Genomic DNA, 17,423 nt, shown 5'->3' on the forward strand with positions numbered 1-17,423 from the left:
AATTTTGTATACTTTGTATACCACTGATAGATTAACAGTACATATTACATCATATAATATTAGCATGTTGTTTATGTGTGAAAAGTAACTAGTAATGAAAAAATGTCATTTTTTCCTCTGATATTTAGAACAATAAATGCCTAAAGTAGAAGAGAATGGAAATACTTGAGTTATGTACAAGTGTATTTCCATATAGTACTTGTGCTTAGTTAGATTCCACCACTGTGTCTTCTAGGTTTGAAAAGTACTTTATTAATAGGCTACGTTATTATTATTATTTTTTTTTACCTTGAAACAATGATTTTCTTCAACAAATTGTTCAAGAAAAGTTAATCCACTGCATTGTTCAGGGCATAATAGACATTTAGCCTACTGCATATGGCTAAAAGGGCTTAAATGCACAACCTAATGCTTTAATTTGCTTTGGCAGTCTTTACTTTTAGTTTGAAGGCAAATATCTTCCAGTATAATCTTATCTGATTAATCAAGTACTCCCTTGATACCTGAAGCTGTAAAACGTGTTTTTTTTGTTTTGTGTGTGTGTGGTAACACCTGATATCCTTTTCCGCATTGCTTTTTTCTCTTACAAAAACATTTTTTAAATACATTTTCTTAACAGTTCACAGTTGTTACTTTTCTTGACACATTTATTGTCAATAGCATCACCTGGCATTTTCCTGTATGTATAGACTGAAATATTCAGTCTGTGTACTAACATACTTTGGTATACTCAAACAGATTGGGTGCATGCTGCTGTGCCTAGCCTGTGTCAATCTTTTTTTAATATGTGCCACCAATAAGATGTTTTTTGTGAAGAACTTTAGTCCTGTGTATTCAACCCAAATTATGATAGTTGAGGAAAGTCTCATTGAGTTGGGTACCATTACAAGTTAACCAATTGTAGTACATATCACCACTACTTGTGAAGAATGGTGCTAAACCAGGGTTGGAAATGAGTGCTAGCAATTGCTTCTCAAATAGTAATAGGATTTATTGTGGTAAGAACTACTGCATGATTACTGCATGAAGAGCATAAGATCATATTGAGATCCAAAAAGAATAAACTCAAACAGTAATTCCTCCTGTAGCAGCAGCAGTCTTTCTCCACTCTGCCATTCCTGCCTCCAGCCATATTACATCTAAGTTACACAAAAAGTGATGGAAAAAAATGTTAATTTTTACTTATATGGCCCCATCTAAAAAAAAAATTAATTTACATTGCATGAGAAAATGGTCTTACTCCTTGTTGATATTAAATAATATCAAACATAATATTAACCTAACAGCATAGAAAATGATGAACACATAAGTTACAGGATTCTGGCATTGCTACATTTTACAATTTAACAATTTTTCTGAAGAAAAATCTGCATATCCGCGTGTTCTGGCAGAATATGTGACCTCTCTTGGCTGATAGTGTCCCCTGTTACGGAAAAAACTCTCTCATGGGGAGTCGATGATGCTTGGATACAGAGGTACATGTTGGAGAGTTGAAACAGGAGCGGCAGCGAGTCCCGTCTCCTCCACCACCAGGCCAGAGCGTCCTCTGATGTGGGCACTGCAGGCAGGCTTCTGTACAGCTGTATTTCTTGCTGAACTCTTTCAGCTAGTGGTGCCTTTTGTGCTGCTGTAATGTTCTTCAGGGCTCTGTCCTCATCTTCGAAAAGTTCCTCCAGGCTGGTTAATCTCAGCCTTTTGGGATACAGAGTCTGGCAGATGGAAATGAGGCAAAGAAGACACGTGTTCAATGAGACAACTTGAATTAACTACAACAAATGTTTGTGTCATGTAGCGTTACCTCATCTGAATTTTGCTCAGATACATCATCAGCATTATTGTCCTCCATCCAAAGTCTGTGTTCCTCCTGAGTTGACACCTTAAGAACACATTTCAATAGATAAGTCCAAATACTAACAGAAAAGCCAGCTACCTGAAACTTTAAGTTTACAGAGACAGAAAAATACTCATTTCAACTGTGTATGAGATAGCCAAACAGCAAGAAACATTACACCAATTTTAAAGTCTTTGCTTTGGCTCTCAGTGTGTTTCCAGATTTATCTGAATATCCTCTTATTGGATTTTAAAACTCTTAATTGTCTTAGTCCTAGTTTTTTTTTCAGACTTGCTTTTATCTTATGAGCCCTATGAGCCTCAGGTCTTCTGGCAGTGGCCTTTTAGAAGCCCCAAAAGTCAAAATCTAAACTCATGGTGAGGCATCTTTTTATCACTATGGTCCATGTTTGTGGAGCAGCCTGCCTGAGGAACTGAGGGCAACAGAGGGGGCTGATATTTTTAAAAGAAAACTCAAGACTTACCTTTTTAGTTAGGCTTTTAATTGAATTTGATCTGTTTATTATTGACTATTTACACATTTCAGTTTGTTTTACTAGACATATACTATTATTATTATTATTATTTTAACATTTGTATCCATTATCTGTTATTTTATCCTTTTATTTTTATTCATTTATTTTAAATTTACATTTTATCAAAGGGTTAATGGTTAACCCTAACCCTAACCCAGCAATTGTGGTTATAGTATGGGGTCTAATGAGTGAATAAAATAATAATAATAAAAAAAATTCCACTAGGTGTCCCTACATCCTGGCACTGCTGTGTTTAAGGATCGTTGGCTTGATTAGCTTCACCTCCGTCCAGTGTGTTTTGACCACAAACACTTCCCATTGCAGTCAATTTCTCTTCAGTTTGTGGGCACTACTGCCGTTCTTTTTAGTCACTACAGACATTTCCAGACACCCACACACACATACATGACTGACTACTGACTAGCATTTTTATTCTGTTATTTTTTTTGTAAATAACAATGCTTTTATGCCTTTGTTAACTAGAACAGAAGTACAATGGGTTAAATATTGGACAAAAAAGAGAAAACGGTACCTCTGTTGTGGTTGTAACCCTAACTGCAGCATTTTGCACTCTGTACCAAATCTCATCAGAGTCAATTCTGGTCTTGAACCTTGGATCCATGGCGCTCGCCTCCTGTAGGAACTTCCAAGTATCATCATTCTGAAATAAAGCATACAGACTCTGTCTGTTAGAGGAAAAAGTAAAATTTGTGAGCAATAAAAAAAACGTCACAAAGACAGCTTCTTTTTCAAAGACAGCAACTTTTGTCCCACCTAATTCTTGCAGTGTTTTTTTTCCAAAAACCTCATGCTGTATCACATCATCTGCTGTTTTTTTCCCCAACTACAGAATGTGATTTTGTATGAAGAGGTACATGGGGACAGTGATATAAAGGAGAGGGAATAAATGGAAGCAAGCCCTTCTTGAAATCTTTCACGACCAAGAGAAGGCAACTTTAATCTATCCAGAAATGCAGTTTATTAGGCACAGCAGGCTAAAACTAATGCACTCTAGCGCAACAATCATGTAATAGATTCTATGTAAATGTTGAATTTTTTTCTGTCACATTTTTGTTGAAACTGTTGGAAAGAGGTGTTGATTCAACTTTCTGAACATTTTGGAGGATATTGTTTGTGGTGCTGTTAAACTGTACACAGAGAAGCATGTCAGTCTACTCTGCAAGAACTAGGGTTGCCCAGGTGATGGCGCCGTTTTGACTGTATCAAAGGCTTTGAAACATTGTCATCACACCTCACCATAATATGATTCAGGGCATCGGAAAGCATTCTCTTTCCTGTAACTACTCCTGGGAACTGTTTTATTTATTTTACACTATTCTTTACTTTTGTTTGCATCTCTTTCAGACTTGTTAAAAAACCCAAAATATGAACACATTTCTCAACTATTCACACAAATGTAAAGATTGTTTAATGAAAATATAAACAACTTAAATAAAATTTGAGCTGAAACTATTAGTGATTAATCGACTGGTTAACTGACAGAAAATTAACCAGTAACCACTTTGATTATCAATTATATTTAAGTGATCAAGAAAAAATACCACTTATTCTCCCATTCTTGTTGTAATGATCTGTTGCCTTTCTTTATCTTATGTTTTAGTAAATTTAATGTCTTTCGCCTCTTGGCTGGTTTTGCGATGGGCATGTTAATATAGACTAAACAATTAATTGTGAAAATAGTCTATAATGAAAGTAACTGCAAGTTGCTTCTATTATAAAACATATCCATATAAAAGGCCACTTTTTCTTTTTCAAATTGCTCTCCTATGGCAAGAACTTTACATACCCTGTAACATGTAGACAGGTCGCTCCAGGCTTTTTCTTTGAGCGTGACTGTGAACAGAGAGTCGTCATCCTGGGTTTCAAAGTGGGCCGTCAGTTTTTTCAGGATGGGAAATATCTGACTACAAGTTGGACTCTTGTCAGCTGAGACGCAGAGCGAAGACGTATACATAGGCTTCATGATCCTCATAAACTCCTCTGCTTTTTGGTGATCATCGTCTGAGAACATTTCCAGCCTTTAAGCGAAATAATGCATATTATTTCCACACAACTAACAATACTGCATTCAGACCTTACTGTTAACTTTGATTACCTTTTCCACTCATCAGACTGTGTGATCTGAGGATCTGTGGTGGTGGCCTGTATGGCAGCATACTGCTCCGCAAACCTCTCCATCATGAGGTAGAATGAGCTCCAATTTCTTCGGACATCGAGCACTAGAGAGTGTTGTGGTAGATCTGAAAGACACACAGGACTTCTTACACATGGTACAGTATTTATCCTCTTATTTACACACTTTGTGTATCTTAAAAGCCAAAAATGAAGACAAAAAGATCATATACTCACTCAAGAGCTGCTGTTTCTCCTGAAGAATTTTTTGAGCTGTGGAAGACCTTTGGATCCACACAACAACAGCTCTTATTCTTGACGCCCACCTGGTCACAGCGATGCTGGTGTACACCTTCTGTGCAGCAACATTTAATACTTGGGCAAAACATCTCAGCTTTCTAAGCTGTGATTTCTTGATGGCAATGTCCATGCTGGATGAATTATCCAGCGTCACTACAACGACTTTGTCTCTGACACCAAACTCCTCCAGTATTTTACATATTTGTTCTGCCACTGCTGTGTCTGTCTGAGCGTCGTAAACCGGCTTCGTACGAAGCACTTTGTGCTTCATTTGGCCTTTCACTATGAAGTGCAAAGTAACTGTCAGGTAGTGGTCGTGGACAGAACTTGTCCACCAGTCACACGTCACTGCAGCCTGAGACACCTGAAGCAGCTCTTTGATGATGCGTTTCTTCTCCGCAGAGTACCATGACGGCATCAGCGTGTTTATGAGCTGATCTCTGGAAGGCAGCTGGTACTTTGGGTTTAGCATTTTTGTCATCTCTCTGAGTGAAAGCAGAAATGAGAATACAGATTATCAGTGATTATGTAAATGATCACATTTGTGCATCCAGAGTCCAGGTTAATAAAGACATACCTAAACGCTGGTGACTCCACTGTGAACAGGGGATGCAGCCCCTTCACAAGATATCTGATCACAGCTCTGTGACACTCCTCTATTCTTTGTTTGCTCAGCTTCTTTCTGTCAGCCGGGCTGGGGAAAACTGTGACTGCAGACACAGCAGCTTCTTTGAGGTTAACGTCTGAGGTGGAAACAAAGCTTGAGCCTCCTGTATTTAGAGTAAAGATAGAAAAGGAGGGAAAAGATGACTCTCCTGCATGAACCTGCATATTGATGCACAACTTTGCTACTTTGCTTTATTTCAAAAAGGATTGCAACTGACTGTTAATTTCACTCTCGATTCATCCTGAAATGTCAGACAAGAATAAAAACATGCATGTCACAATGTACTAAACCCCAGCTGACATCTTGAACGATTATATTGTATATCATTATATTACTACTATTTCCGCAAAGAATAATTTAGTCTACAAAATTAGTTTATTGTCCATCTTTAGTTAGTTTATTGCTTGGTTTGTATCATAATGAAAAATACCCATCATTACTTCCTAAAGCCCTGGGTGGCATCATCAAATTATTATCCGACCATCGGTCTAAAACCTCTGAATATTCACTTTTCTATCATGTGAGACACAAAAAGCAGAAAATCCTCACAATTTAGAACTGAAAGCAATTCAGCGTTGGCATTTTTCTGGAAAAAATACCTAAAATCAAATGCAAGTAGTTGCCAAATTAATTTTCTGTTGCTACTGGTTGGTTGCTTCAGCACTAGTTTCCTGTTGTAACTGCCTGCATTATGGCAGTTCCAATGCAGATTGACCTTATGAAACATAACTATTGCTTCAAATGGCACAGTTTGACACATTTAGCTGGATTACCATGATTTCAAAGCTTGAAAGTGACGCTGAAGGCAATAACAACATAACAAGAATTGAATTAGAAAAACAGCTGCATTTGTGAACTGTAAAAATGTCAACTGGATTCACAAATCTCTAAATTAGACTTACGAGCAACCAGGCTGCTTCTTATTATCTCCATGCACACTGAATCCCAAACTTCCTCTGCATTTATTTCTCCAGTACAGGATTCAGACAGGCCCGTGATCTCGAACCCTACAGAAATGAGTGGGTGAGATCATACACAAATTGTACAGTTCACTTATATGATGATTATGTTGTATAAATAGAAAAAAAAACTGTCATAAGATCATTCAGCTTTTTTTCTAGCTTGTATTTATTTATCTTGTTTGTTGTTTAATTTATTTTGAATTATTATAATTACTGTTTTGTGATACACATTTGTATATTTCTTGTGCTCTTTAATTGGACTGTATATGGCAAAGTTTAGGGTATGTGCTGAAATATTAGGTTCATTTTGGGAAGTAATACCACCACTGAAGATGTGCTCAGTAGGGTTAAATATGGACATGAAAAGAACAAAAGTATAAGTATGTGAACTTTATTGTAAACATCTCCTCTATGTTGTGTGTTCTATATTGTCTTTGTGTTGAATAAATAAAAAGTCTAAAAACAAATAGATCATCGAAATGTAACCCTCTTGTAGCTGTAAGAAAGAAGAGCTTTAAAGCTGTTTAAATAACAATACATTTATTTTAAATATTTAATTCCCAGTACATGTACCAAGATACTGAGAAATACTCACCTGCCATGTTGAAAACCCCCTTTTGATAAAGATCCATCATGACTACAGAGAGACAGTCATGATTTGTAAGAGCCTCAAAGTGGAGGTATCCCTGAAGCACCTCCATGGCAAGTGGAGACTTGACACCTACTGTCCGCTCCAGCACCTCCACCACTCCATCAACAGCAGAGTGATTCTAAAAAAAGAAGTAGACAGAAATTAAAATACAGGTTAAAATCTCTTTAACAAAAAAATAGATAATTAAATGGATAATTCTGACTTCTTTCATGAAATACAAGAGTACCTTGATTAAATTTTGCAGAAGCATGCACAGTTGCAGACTCAGTATTATGTGGTTATTGTAATTGTGAAGACCTTCACTCCACTCCTGGTAATGGTAGACCATTTCACAATCTGGACACTGTTTGAAAAACGTTGAATTATCTGGAAGACATAAAAACAAGTCTTTAATCAACTGCCAAAAAAAACAAAGACTATAGTTTCATAGGTGCATGTTAGCGGACAAACCTTCCATCGCTCCTGTTAAAGTAATGACTCTCGCTTTGTTGGTGATCAGCACCGGCTCTGTTAAATAAACACCTCCTGGGCACTCTGGGCAGACTGTTTGAGCTGGCACCAAATGCTTTGGGAAGTCTAGTTCAGACTCACAAAGGGGGATGTCTTCTGGAAACTTGGGGGGCAATTTTTTTTGGTCGTAAATGTACTTTGCCATTTCTTTTAGTCTCTCTTCTCTTAGTGGATACAAAGTTCCAGATGAAACTTCTGTGGTTTCTTCAGGTACATCTTCCATGAATTCAGGAAAGCATAGCTTCGCATCTCCTTTGGCATCTGAGGTGAATAGCTCTTTGTTGGTTTGGAAGAGATACCATTTGGCTAGGCTTTTGTGCAAGCAGGAAATTCTCCCTTGAGAACACTCGCAATGCCACAGTCCTCTCTTCATAGTGTATGTCACAAATAGTCTTCCCACCTTGTGCTGCAACACCTCTGGCGCAAATACTGACAAAAATAAGCAATGACTTCCACCGAGATCCACAAGAGTCACAAGCGGGGCTCTGTTCTGAGTGGCTTTTTCCTGATGCTTCAGGCACTTGGCCCCCATGTCCTTTCCGATCCATTTACTGGAAATCAGGTTCTCCAACAGACAAGGTTTCAAGTCTTCTTTTTTTGCACGAGTGAAACAAAAATCAACAGATTGTAAATGAGAGCACTGGCTATTAGGCAAGCCGCTCCTCCTCCGAAAATCTGAAACAGCCTCACAACGATCCTCTCCACACACCATTTTGTGTGTGCTGTCGGATCTCTTTTTAATGACATGAATTGGTACGGCAGTGGCCTTGTAAGACTTTGCAACAGCATACACACCGTTATGAGAGTCAATACACTGACTTCTAAGATGGTCTTTGACTGTTATGTCCTTCTCAGACATTGTCTGATTGAAGTGTTTCCTGAGTTTATGTTTTCTTAGATTCTTTTTATGTAAGTAGAGGTTGCACATTGGACATTTTATTCTTCTCGTTGCTCTTTGGGAGATTTGACCTGTTTGCTTCACAGGGTTTTCTGTTAAAGTAGAGACAGGCAGGTCAGGTGGAGCTGCAGGAGCTGTAGTTGTGGGTTCATCAAGGCCATCTAATGAGGCAAGACACTGATTTGATGTGCATTTTGGTTCAGCAGGGGGGTCTGCTGTGGATTTCGGCTGAGCAGGGGTATCGGATGTAGCAGGACACTGGCCTGATGGGTGTTTAATTTCAACAGCTGGATTTTCTGTGGATTTGGGCTGAGCAGAGGGCTCAAGTGGAGCAAGGGATCCCATCATGATAGTTTGCGGAAAAGGGGCAGTGACATTGAGCAGGAGGAAGGTGCCCTGTCCGACTGTGGTAGGGAGCTGATCCGACGTACCAGGTGGAGCGTCAGACAGTGTACCTTTGGCTGCTGCTGCCGCTGATGTTTTTTGCGCCTCCAAACATTTGTCCATATGACTTTCAAACTGTTTCCGGCATTTAAGTGTGTTTGGACAGTATGGACAATGATAATGTCTTTCTGCTCTGCACGGCAGCTGACACACATGGATATTAAATTCTGCAAAGAAAAAACAAAATTCACAAAAGTAGTTATCATGTTACAGGATGCACTTTCTGGATATATTTCAAGCTCAGGTAGCAGCTTGTATTCTGACCTCCATGTTGCAAGGCCCTCATTCTGTGGATTTCTACATGTGTCCAAACTTTTGCATAATCTTCTTTTGGCTTGTAGATAGACGGCTTGCAGTAGGGACAGTGGTAAAGCTTGCAGTCTTTGCAGGGCACCACAGGCATGCGGCCATCTGATTGCCTGCGGACTGTGACGTGCAAGTTTCTGGAGACACAACAAAAGCTTTTTTACAGATAATATGTATATCACAAACTGAATTTTCTTTAAACATCAGAGGTATGAACCTTGTTTAGATCAGACAATGGTTAGTTTAGTGCAGGGGAGGAGGATATTTATTTTTCAGGCTGCATACTAGTTTGGTTTCTTTTGCTTCCCACATGAATTGCCAACATGAGCCTGTGTGGTTATTGTGTGCTCAGTGGTAAAAATGTAACTAAGCATATTTACTTAAGTATTGTTCTTGAGTACAAAATTAGCAAGAAATGTGTAAGAACTTACAAGAAAATTACCAGAAAAAGGTGCGGAAAAGTGAGGTTATAAATAAACAAACAAAAATATGGAGAATGACCTAAAGAAAATGCCAAGAATAAAAGAAAAAGATCATTTATACATTTTCTTCTGTAACATAATTAATTAATTCAAATTAGCACAACCTTAAATGTCTACAGTAGTAAAATGCAACGTACACATGAACGCAGCAGTAATATTTTCCAAAAACATCATATATAATAGTAAAACACTGACAGCTAACATTTTATTGCACAATGTATACTTATACCTTTGATACTTTAGGTGCATTTTACCGATAAGACACACTCAATCTCAAAACTAACGATACACCTTTACAATTAAAACGTATTTCTCTCACACAGCTGAAGCTTTACTTCATTACATATTGAGTTATATTGCACACGTTGTGAATAAATCGACAAAAACTGTTAAAGTCACAAATAAGTGCAGTTTAAGTTCACTCTATTAGCTAACGTTAGCTTGCGGTTAGTCGTCAGTTTGGGCATTTTTTTTTTCTTTTACCAGCACCACAGTTTATGATCATTACGTGCAACCACGCAAGTAAAGTCCTGATTACTATTTGGGTTAAATCCTAGAAAAATAAGAAATACAACTCACGCTTCAACACTCCCAGAAAGATGCCCCCGCACCCACTTCGCTTCACAACACGCCCCGGACGGCTGCGCCATCTTGGCTGCAGGACTGTGGAGTTAGCGGCGTGAGCTGCAGCCTGTCAGCCCTCCGCTGCCCGCAGTCCGTCTGCGAGACAGCCGACAGCTCCGTCCATGCAGACACGCTTTCTCCCCGTAACAGCGTTTTCTATCGATGTTATTTCAGTGTAACTTATTCTTTTTTATCTTTATTAAATACAAAAATGCATACAGATACAAAGACAAACAAGCGATACATAAATAAATAAAATGAAAAGACAAAAACCAATAAGCAAATAATTACATTCACATTTCATAATGTCAGGTTACACCATATAATCATGTAATAACTTAAACAGTCCTTTGGACTTAACCTTAGCTAATAAGGCGCTATGTTGCTGAAAGTTATTATTAAAGTGCAGGAAGTTGTATGATATATACGTTGTTGTTTTAGATCGTATCTTGCCCAAATTATAGCATCACATCAAATATATTTATTTCGACATTTATTTTAACTTGCTTTTTGTTTTTCTGAAACTTGGCGACATCAATCCAGAACATTCTAATATAAAGACACTGAAAAAAAAGTGACAATTACTTTCTTTTTCCAGCTCACAAAAACATATATAATCAATAATTCAGCTTGAATCTTTCCAACAAAAGCTTCACTGGATAAATCATTTGTAATATCTTGATGGATACCTCCTTAAGATTGTTATTTATACAGTATTTGGTATTTATCCCAAATTTTCCATTCTTAACACTGCTGTATGATGATGACCAAAAACTTCCAGATTCGTACGTCATCGGTAAACGCCCCGAACGGCAAAACAAATTACGTCACACGCCCGCGACAAACTGATCCACCGCCATGAGCACGATGGAGGTGTGCGGCTCTTCTGGTGTTACTCTGAGAGAGTTTGGCTGTGAACAGAGTTTATTATCTCGACCTGACGGCTCAGCGTCCTTCATTCAAGGTAACGACACGTGTGTGACTCGGATCTGGCGGTAAAATGCAGCTGTTATCCGGACTTCAGCTGTTTTTAACCTGTTTCGTGTGACAAACAGCGTCAGCCAAGAATGATGGCTTGTTTAGTTTACCCTAGTTCAAGGCTATATTTCCACCCTATATTTGCTTATTGACTCAAAACTTGAGTTGGCTTTTTAAAAAAAAAATAAAAAAAATAAAATCGCATTTTCCATCCATGGCTCAAGCTTATTTACAAATTCAGTCATGTATCAAACAAGAAGTAGGGCAATGCAAACAAAACAGGACGAACAAAAAAGACAAAAACATGCAGGACAAACAATAAACAACTATTTACATATATGCATATATGCAAAGGAGTATCGTTTTAAACAAAAATATTAAAGGAATTACAAATGGTCAGTGTTTTCTTAGCTTTACCATCTTCCAGTCCGTGTTATGTTTGGATGTCATGTTCTGTTTTGAATTCATCTATTTTTGGTGTCCTTTGAGTCCATTTACTTTTATGATTGTAATATTTCCCAAAGAAAATAAGTAAATTTAAAAAAAATTCTGACTAAAAATTTCATGTTTATCATACAAAAATATGTCTTTTTTTCTAGTTGAACCCCTGAAGTAGTCAGTTTTATAAAGAAATGTTCTGTTTCCATCCAATAAATATAAAGCAAACGCAAGAAATGACAAATAGTTTCAATGTTATAATTTCAAAAGAGTGTTAATCCCTAAATTTAGCGATTGCCTGGTTGACAGGGTAAGTTAAATGTATGATTTTAAAGGAGACTTCTTTAAGTTTGTTGGTGACACAATATTTGTTACTAAACCTCCGAACAGACTGCCATTAGTTGAGCTGGCCTCAGCCGGACACAACGGCCAATATGACTCGTCATCAGTGGAGGTGTTGTGTTGAAGATAGTCGATATGTGCTTCCCCTGATTTAAACCTGACCCAAACCTTTAGTTTTCCATCGTGTGATACTTATCGCTTCCATCAATTTATAGTTTTATTATGAACCCAAGTGTGTTTAATGAATTTTAGAACTTATTTTTACCTGTACACGTACAAAATGCTGTTTTAAATCATGTATATCTTTTATTTATACATTGTATTCATCATTTATCTATTTTGTAAATATATTAATTACATTTTTAATATTCCCTCTTCTATCCCCCTCTTTTTTAAATAAAATGTTAATTTGACATATTTTATATTGTTCTGTATTTTAAAGTATTCATTTAAATGTCATTTTAACACTATTAGTTTGATCAATGCAGTTTAACAATGGTTAACTACAGGAGCTACATAATAATAATAATGATAATAATGATAATAGTTAGAACAATAATAACTTTAAAAAATAATAATATTACTATTTGTAATATGTTTAAGTGTAAGTAGCTCTAAGTGGAATTACACAAGACAAGTAAATTTGCAAGTACCCCAAATTTTGCTGAAGTACAGTACTCGAGTAAATGTGTTTCGTTGTATTCCACCACTGCTCATCCTTTATTAAAATGAGTTATTCACAATGTATAAAATGTCATTGGTAACCCATGTATAACCTATATTTTAAAATAAGTTAAAACTGTAAAGTAAAATCACTAAGCAGCAGCAACTCTTATGGTTACATTTTGTTGGTTTAAATGTTGAATAGATTGTGATATGTTGTGTTTTTAGGTTATACTCTGCTGCAGACAATATGCTGTCACAATATTTATCAAAATAATTACATACTTTTTGGACTACAGTCTTTATGTAAAAGAATTATTGTAACTCTCATATGTAAATATGAAGGTGTGTTTCCCAAAGTTGTGACTGAAATGTCAAGTGAAAATTGTTTGGGTTTTTACAACTATGATGCCTAAAAGTTTGTCTCCTGTTCATCACATTTGGAATATATCGTGTAACTGTTGTCTGCAACAGAACTCTGTGTTTTCCCCCAATGATAACCAACATTTCGATACAGCCTTTGTGGTGTTTGCTTCTGTTATGTGGGTGTGTGCAGCATTAAAAACGGCACACCCATGATAACAACATTAACGCATAAAAACACATAAACATAAATCAAACCTTGGCTTTCAGTGGTTTCTTCTTTTTAAAGTAACATGTAGTCCTCTTTTTGCCAAAACATTATTTATAGTTTGTTACCTCAGTGACAGGCTTGTCATTTTATCAGAAAGTTTGGAATTTATACACCTTTTATACACCTTTTCTCAATACATACCTGTTGAGAAAGCAAAATAGCTGTTGCTAGTTTAGCGTTGTTAGAGAAAATGTTATTTTGTTCAGTGACCTCCATCGGGAGTGAACTTTGTGATTAAAGTTGCTTTTTCAGTGTAATAAAGAGTGAAAACTTCCTGTTATTCTATACTCTTCTCATTTCGAAGCTTCCTGTAATTTGTTATTGTCTGTATTCTGTTGTTTTTCAGTTATGCTCAGGGCAAAACAGAATTTCCCCACCTGGATCAATAATGTATTTTCAGCTGAATAGTGTTGTCTTTTGTTCTCATGTGAAGGAGACACAAGTGTTATGGCTGGAGTGTACGGACCAGCTGAAGTCAAAGTCAGTAAGGAAATCTATGACCGGGCAACGCTGGAGGTGTTGATACAGCCCAAAGTGGGATTGCCAAGTAAGTGATTATCTAATTTGTCGTTATGCAGCTTTGTTTGAATTGTTTATTGGGAATCTAATGCAGTTCTAATGCAGTGCAGACAGTTGAAATCTCTTTGTATTTTTGTCAATTATGTAGCACTTAAGCACTTTTGAGTAGAGCAGCGAGATAAATTCATCCATGAACTATTTAATGTTCAATTTGAATGTTTCACACCCCATAGGCAGGGCACTTTACTCACAATGCACATGCTGTTTGGAAAGAAATGTTTTTCAAGCTTCCTATGAGGGAATTAGGGAATTTAAGGGGCTTTAGGAGGCCAGTAACTTGTTAATTTTATAACCCTTCTACTAACCAAAAGCTGCATTATCACATTTCATCACACAGTGGAATAACTTAGCCAGTTTGTTTCCACTCAGTTTTCACTCTGAGTCAAGCATGCATCTCAACATCTCTTTATTTTCCAGGTGTAAGGGAGAGATCACAAGAGCAATGTGTGCGTGAAACCTGTGAGGCATCCCTGCTATTGTCACTTCATCCCCGCTCCTCCCTCACTCTCATTCTTCAGCTGATACATGACGATGGTTCAGTATCCTTCAGTAAAACTCCCTGCAGTTTTGTGACTTGAATTAGTGTTTTAATGGTTTTTCCTGGTGAGTGTTCTTCCTTACTGGTTCCTCAGCTCTTGTCATGCATTTTGAATGCTGCCTGTATGGCTCTTATGGATGCAGGCCTGCCTATGAGTTGCCTGTTCTGTGGAGTGACCTGTGCCATCGACACAGATGGTCAAATCATCATAGATCCCACTGCAGCTCAGGAGAAGGTAAATCTGAGGCTTGTGTGTTGTGTTGCATAAAAGTGCCCCAAAAGCAGCTGCTGGTGTTGTTGGTTAAATTTCTAAAATCACAAATAGAAGAACGTTGAGAGAGAAGCTGAGAGGAACCAGTTTTCTAATGTATGACATACTGGAGTGACGGACATGAGAAGAGTTGTGCATATTAAATAGTCACTTATGAATAAAATCATCAGTTGTATTTTGTGATTTAAAAAAAAATAATTCTAAATGTCTTGAATTTGTAAAAAAAAAAAAAAAAAAAAAGAAAGAAAGAAATGCATAGCACCATGTGAAACATTGAAAAACTCATTGTGAATACTCTGAACATGAGAAAAGCCTTGAAGCAGATTTAATATAAATCTGCAGTCTGCAACATTCTACTAAATTTAATAAGCTTAAGCCCCTCTACAGGCCATTCTACTCCAAGTCCATTTCCTAGTGAAATTGACTTTACACCTCATATTGTGCTCTTTGTGCATGTAATAGGCAATTCAGCCTCCAAAATAATTCTAACGTTCAGCTTGAAAACTGTGAATTTCATTCCATTTAAACCTTGTGTAACTGCATGGCTCAGGCCTGTTTTTGGGAGTTGCAGAAGTCTTAACTGAAATGGAGTCAGACGAGGCAGATTAAGAGAAAGTTGGGAACAAAAAAAAGAAACTGTCATTGACAACTAGAATTTCCCTTCAATGCATTACATCAAAATATCTTGTGGACAATAGTTAACGGTATGCTATGCACGGTTGTCAGTTATTGTTTTTAAATAGGCTCACTGGCAAAAGCGGAAGTATATGCCAACCCAGATTCACTCTTGTTTGACATTTCGCCTCACACCATTTGCGTTTTTTACAGCTCTGTGGCTCTCGTATTCCTGCTGCTTACGGTTTGGCACCTGATTGATGCCTTTTTTATAAAGCCCCGACCTCATCAGAGCGCTGTAGGGGTACACGCCCCAAAAACATCCCAAGCACAGGAAATAAGAACATTCTGGCAGAGGGCAGAGTCTCTTCAAATAAATACACCACCACACACTTTTAGTGGCTTATAAGGGATCATTGAGAGAGGTTACTTCTGTATAAGTCTATACATTGTCGCCTACATGGCATATCTTTAACATCATGGATTTATGATATGTAATATAGTATGATTCGTGCGGGAAATTCTTTGTATTGAGAGACTTATGCAAAAACTTCTGCATCCCAGAATATTTGCATGTTCTTTGAGTAAAGTTTGCACCACCACCATCCTCGCTGAATGTGTTAATTTCATCTTGTCCTTTTCCGCTCTCACCAGGAAAGTCGAGCTTTGATGACCTTCGCTATTGACAGTACAGAACGCAGAGTAATGATGTCATCAACCAAAGGTTCATTTTCAGTTCTTGAGGTTAGTAAATAAATGAGCAAATGTGCAACACTGTCAATCAGTCATTTGTTTGTTACATGGAATCATACAAGGTACAACTCCATTGAAAGTTGACTCTTATGTCTAATGTGTGTGCATCATATCTGTTTTGTATTATTTTTGTGCATACTCTGTTAGTGATCTGCATCAGCTATGTGGGATGAAAGGTTTTTCAGACATTTGTAGTCTAAAATCTTCATTTTTCTTCTACAGCTGCAGCAGTGTATAGCAATCAGTCAGAAAGCATCAGAAAAAATCTTCCAGTTCTACAGAGACTCTGTCAGGCGGCGATACTCCAAAAACCTCTGAAGAAGAAGAAGCTCTCTTTTTCGTCTTTTCAGATTTTTTTTTTTACAATGAATACAAATTCTGATGTAATAAAAAATTTAGTAACCACTTTGGGGCATCTTTGCTTCAGATCAGTTGTAGTCCGCTGTGCTGTGGTTGAAGTGAGATTTACAATCAGACATTTGTGAGAAGAACAGATTGAAGTCAGGATGCAAAATAAAAAAGAAGAAAGATGAATGTCAAACAAGTGCATTTATTGGGATTCACTGATTTTTTTTTTTCTTTCAGTTTAATATTTACATGTAATACAAGAATGTGAGCTGAATATCTCTTGTACTAATAAATCTCAACCTTTGATCTTTATTGACGATCTGTACAAGTGATACAAAGTGAGACAAATCTGACTGGAGCTCGTCTCATGACAGCGTGATCAGTCGAGGTAATCCACATTAAATGCTCACAGAAATCACTAATTGTGTAAACTCAGCTGAAACAACAAAGGGTCGTTTTTTTTCATTGACACAAACGTCCAGTGGAGACAGATGATGGTTCAGGATTGTCAGAACTGCACGACACTGTGTGGACTCGATCGGTGCAGCTGCGTCACAGGACATCAACGGTGACAGCTGACGAGGGTTAGACACTGAGATATCATAGGTGTGCCTACATTAACCACTTACAGTGACCTTAATACACTATCAGCTCAGTCTTGATACAACACTGGGTTTGCAGAAAACAAAGTGAGTTATTTGCAGTTCAGCTGGGGACACTATAAAAAACTATACATCTAAATAGAAAATGTCAACTTTTACCTTAATTTTTTAAAATATTTACTTTGAGTTCCCCTGTTCACTGTCTTGTTAATGGCACATTTAAGCTCAAACCAATATGGCCAGAGTTCTTTTCTTTTATCAAAGCTGTTTTGCAATAATTCAGGTCCAAATAAGAAGTGACTGAAGCTTGGAGCAGGT

At 37.3% G+C, this 17,423-nt stretch overlaps 2 protein-coding genes across 2 annotated transcripts; one reads left to right on the forward strand and one right to left on the reverse strand.

The window, feature by feature from the left end:
* Positions 1 to 1,225: 1,225 nt before the first annotated feature.
* Positions 1,226 to 10,382, reverse strand: LOC121943484. Its single transcript, XM_042487005.1, has 13 exons — positions 10,300 to 10,382; positions 9,197 to 9,375; positions 7,531 to 9,099; positions 7,307 to 7,446; positions 7,024 to 7,198; positions 6,369 to 6,473; positions 5,377 to 5,569; positions 4,737 to 5,284; positions 4,483 to 4,627; positions 4,174 to 4,405; positions 2,899 to 3,027; positions 1,799 to 1,876; positions 1,226 to 1,709 (listed from the first exon to the last, which is right to left on the reverse strand). Exons 1-13 carry the CDS (start codon positions 10,368 to 10,370, stop codon positions 1,344 to 1,346), a joined length of 3,930 nt encoding a protein of 1,309 aa, XP_042342939.1. The 5' UTR covers positions 10,371 to 10,382; the 3' UTR covers positions 1,226 to 1,343.
* An 812-nt stretch (positions 10,383 to 11,194) lies between these two features.
* On the forward strand, positions 11,195 to 16,696 carry exosc5 (exosome component 5). The gene is made up of 6 exons (XM_042486847.1): positions 11,195 to 11,308; positions 13,833 to 13,946; positions 14,396 to 14,517; positions 14,611 to 14,751; positions 16,057 to 16,146; positions 16,378 to 16,696. The coding sequence occupies exons 1-6, from the start codon at positions 11,203 to 11,205 to the stop codon at positions 16,471 to 16,473; spliced, it is 669 nt and encodes a 222-aa protein (XP_042342781.1). The 5' UTR covers positions 11,195 to 11,202; the 3' UTR covers positions 16,474 to 16,696.
* The last annotated feature ends 727 nt before the right edge of the window (positions 16,697 to 17,423 follow it).

The sequence above is a fragment of the Plectropomus leopardus genome, chromosome 5, assembly GCF_008729295.1.
Source record: "Plectropomus leopardus isolate mb chromosome 5, YSFRI_Pleo_2.0, whole genome shotgun sequence".
Taxonomy (NCBI): Eukaryota; Metazoa; Chordata; class Actinopteri; order Perciformes; family Serranidae; genus Plectropomus; species Plectropomus leopardus.

Coding starts and splice junctions, on each gene's coding strand:
- exosc5 (XM_042486847.1), top strand. CDS start 11,203: ATGAGCACGATGGAGGTGTGCGGCTCTTCTGGTGTTACTCTGAGAGAG. Junction 14,518..14,610: donor TGATACATGACGATGGTTCA/GTATCCTTCAGT, acceptor CTGGTTCCTCAG/CTCTTGTCATGCATTTTGAA. Junction 16,147..16,377: donor GTTCATTTTCAGTTCTTGAG/GTTAGTAAATAA, acceptor TTTCTTCTACAG/CTGCAGCAGTGTATAGCAAT.
- LOC121943484 (XM_042487005.1), bottom strand. CDS start 10,370: ATGGCGCAGCCGTCCGGGGCGTGTTGTGAAGCGAAGTGGGTGCGGGGG. Junction 4,406..4,482: donor CAGTCTGATGAGTGGAAAAG/GTAATCAAAGTT, acceptor TTTCGCTTAAAG/GCTGGAAATGTTCTCAGACG. Junction 1,877..2,898: donor GGGTTACAACCACAACAGAG/GTACCGTTTTCT, acceptor TGTGTTCTTAAG/GTGTCAACTCAGGAGGAACA.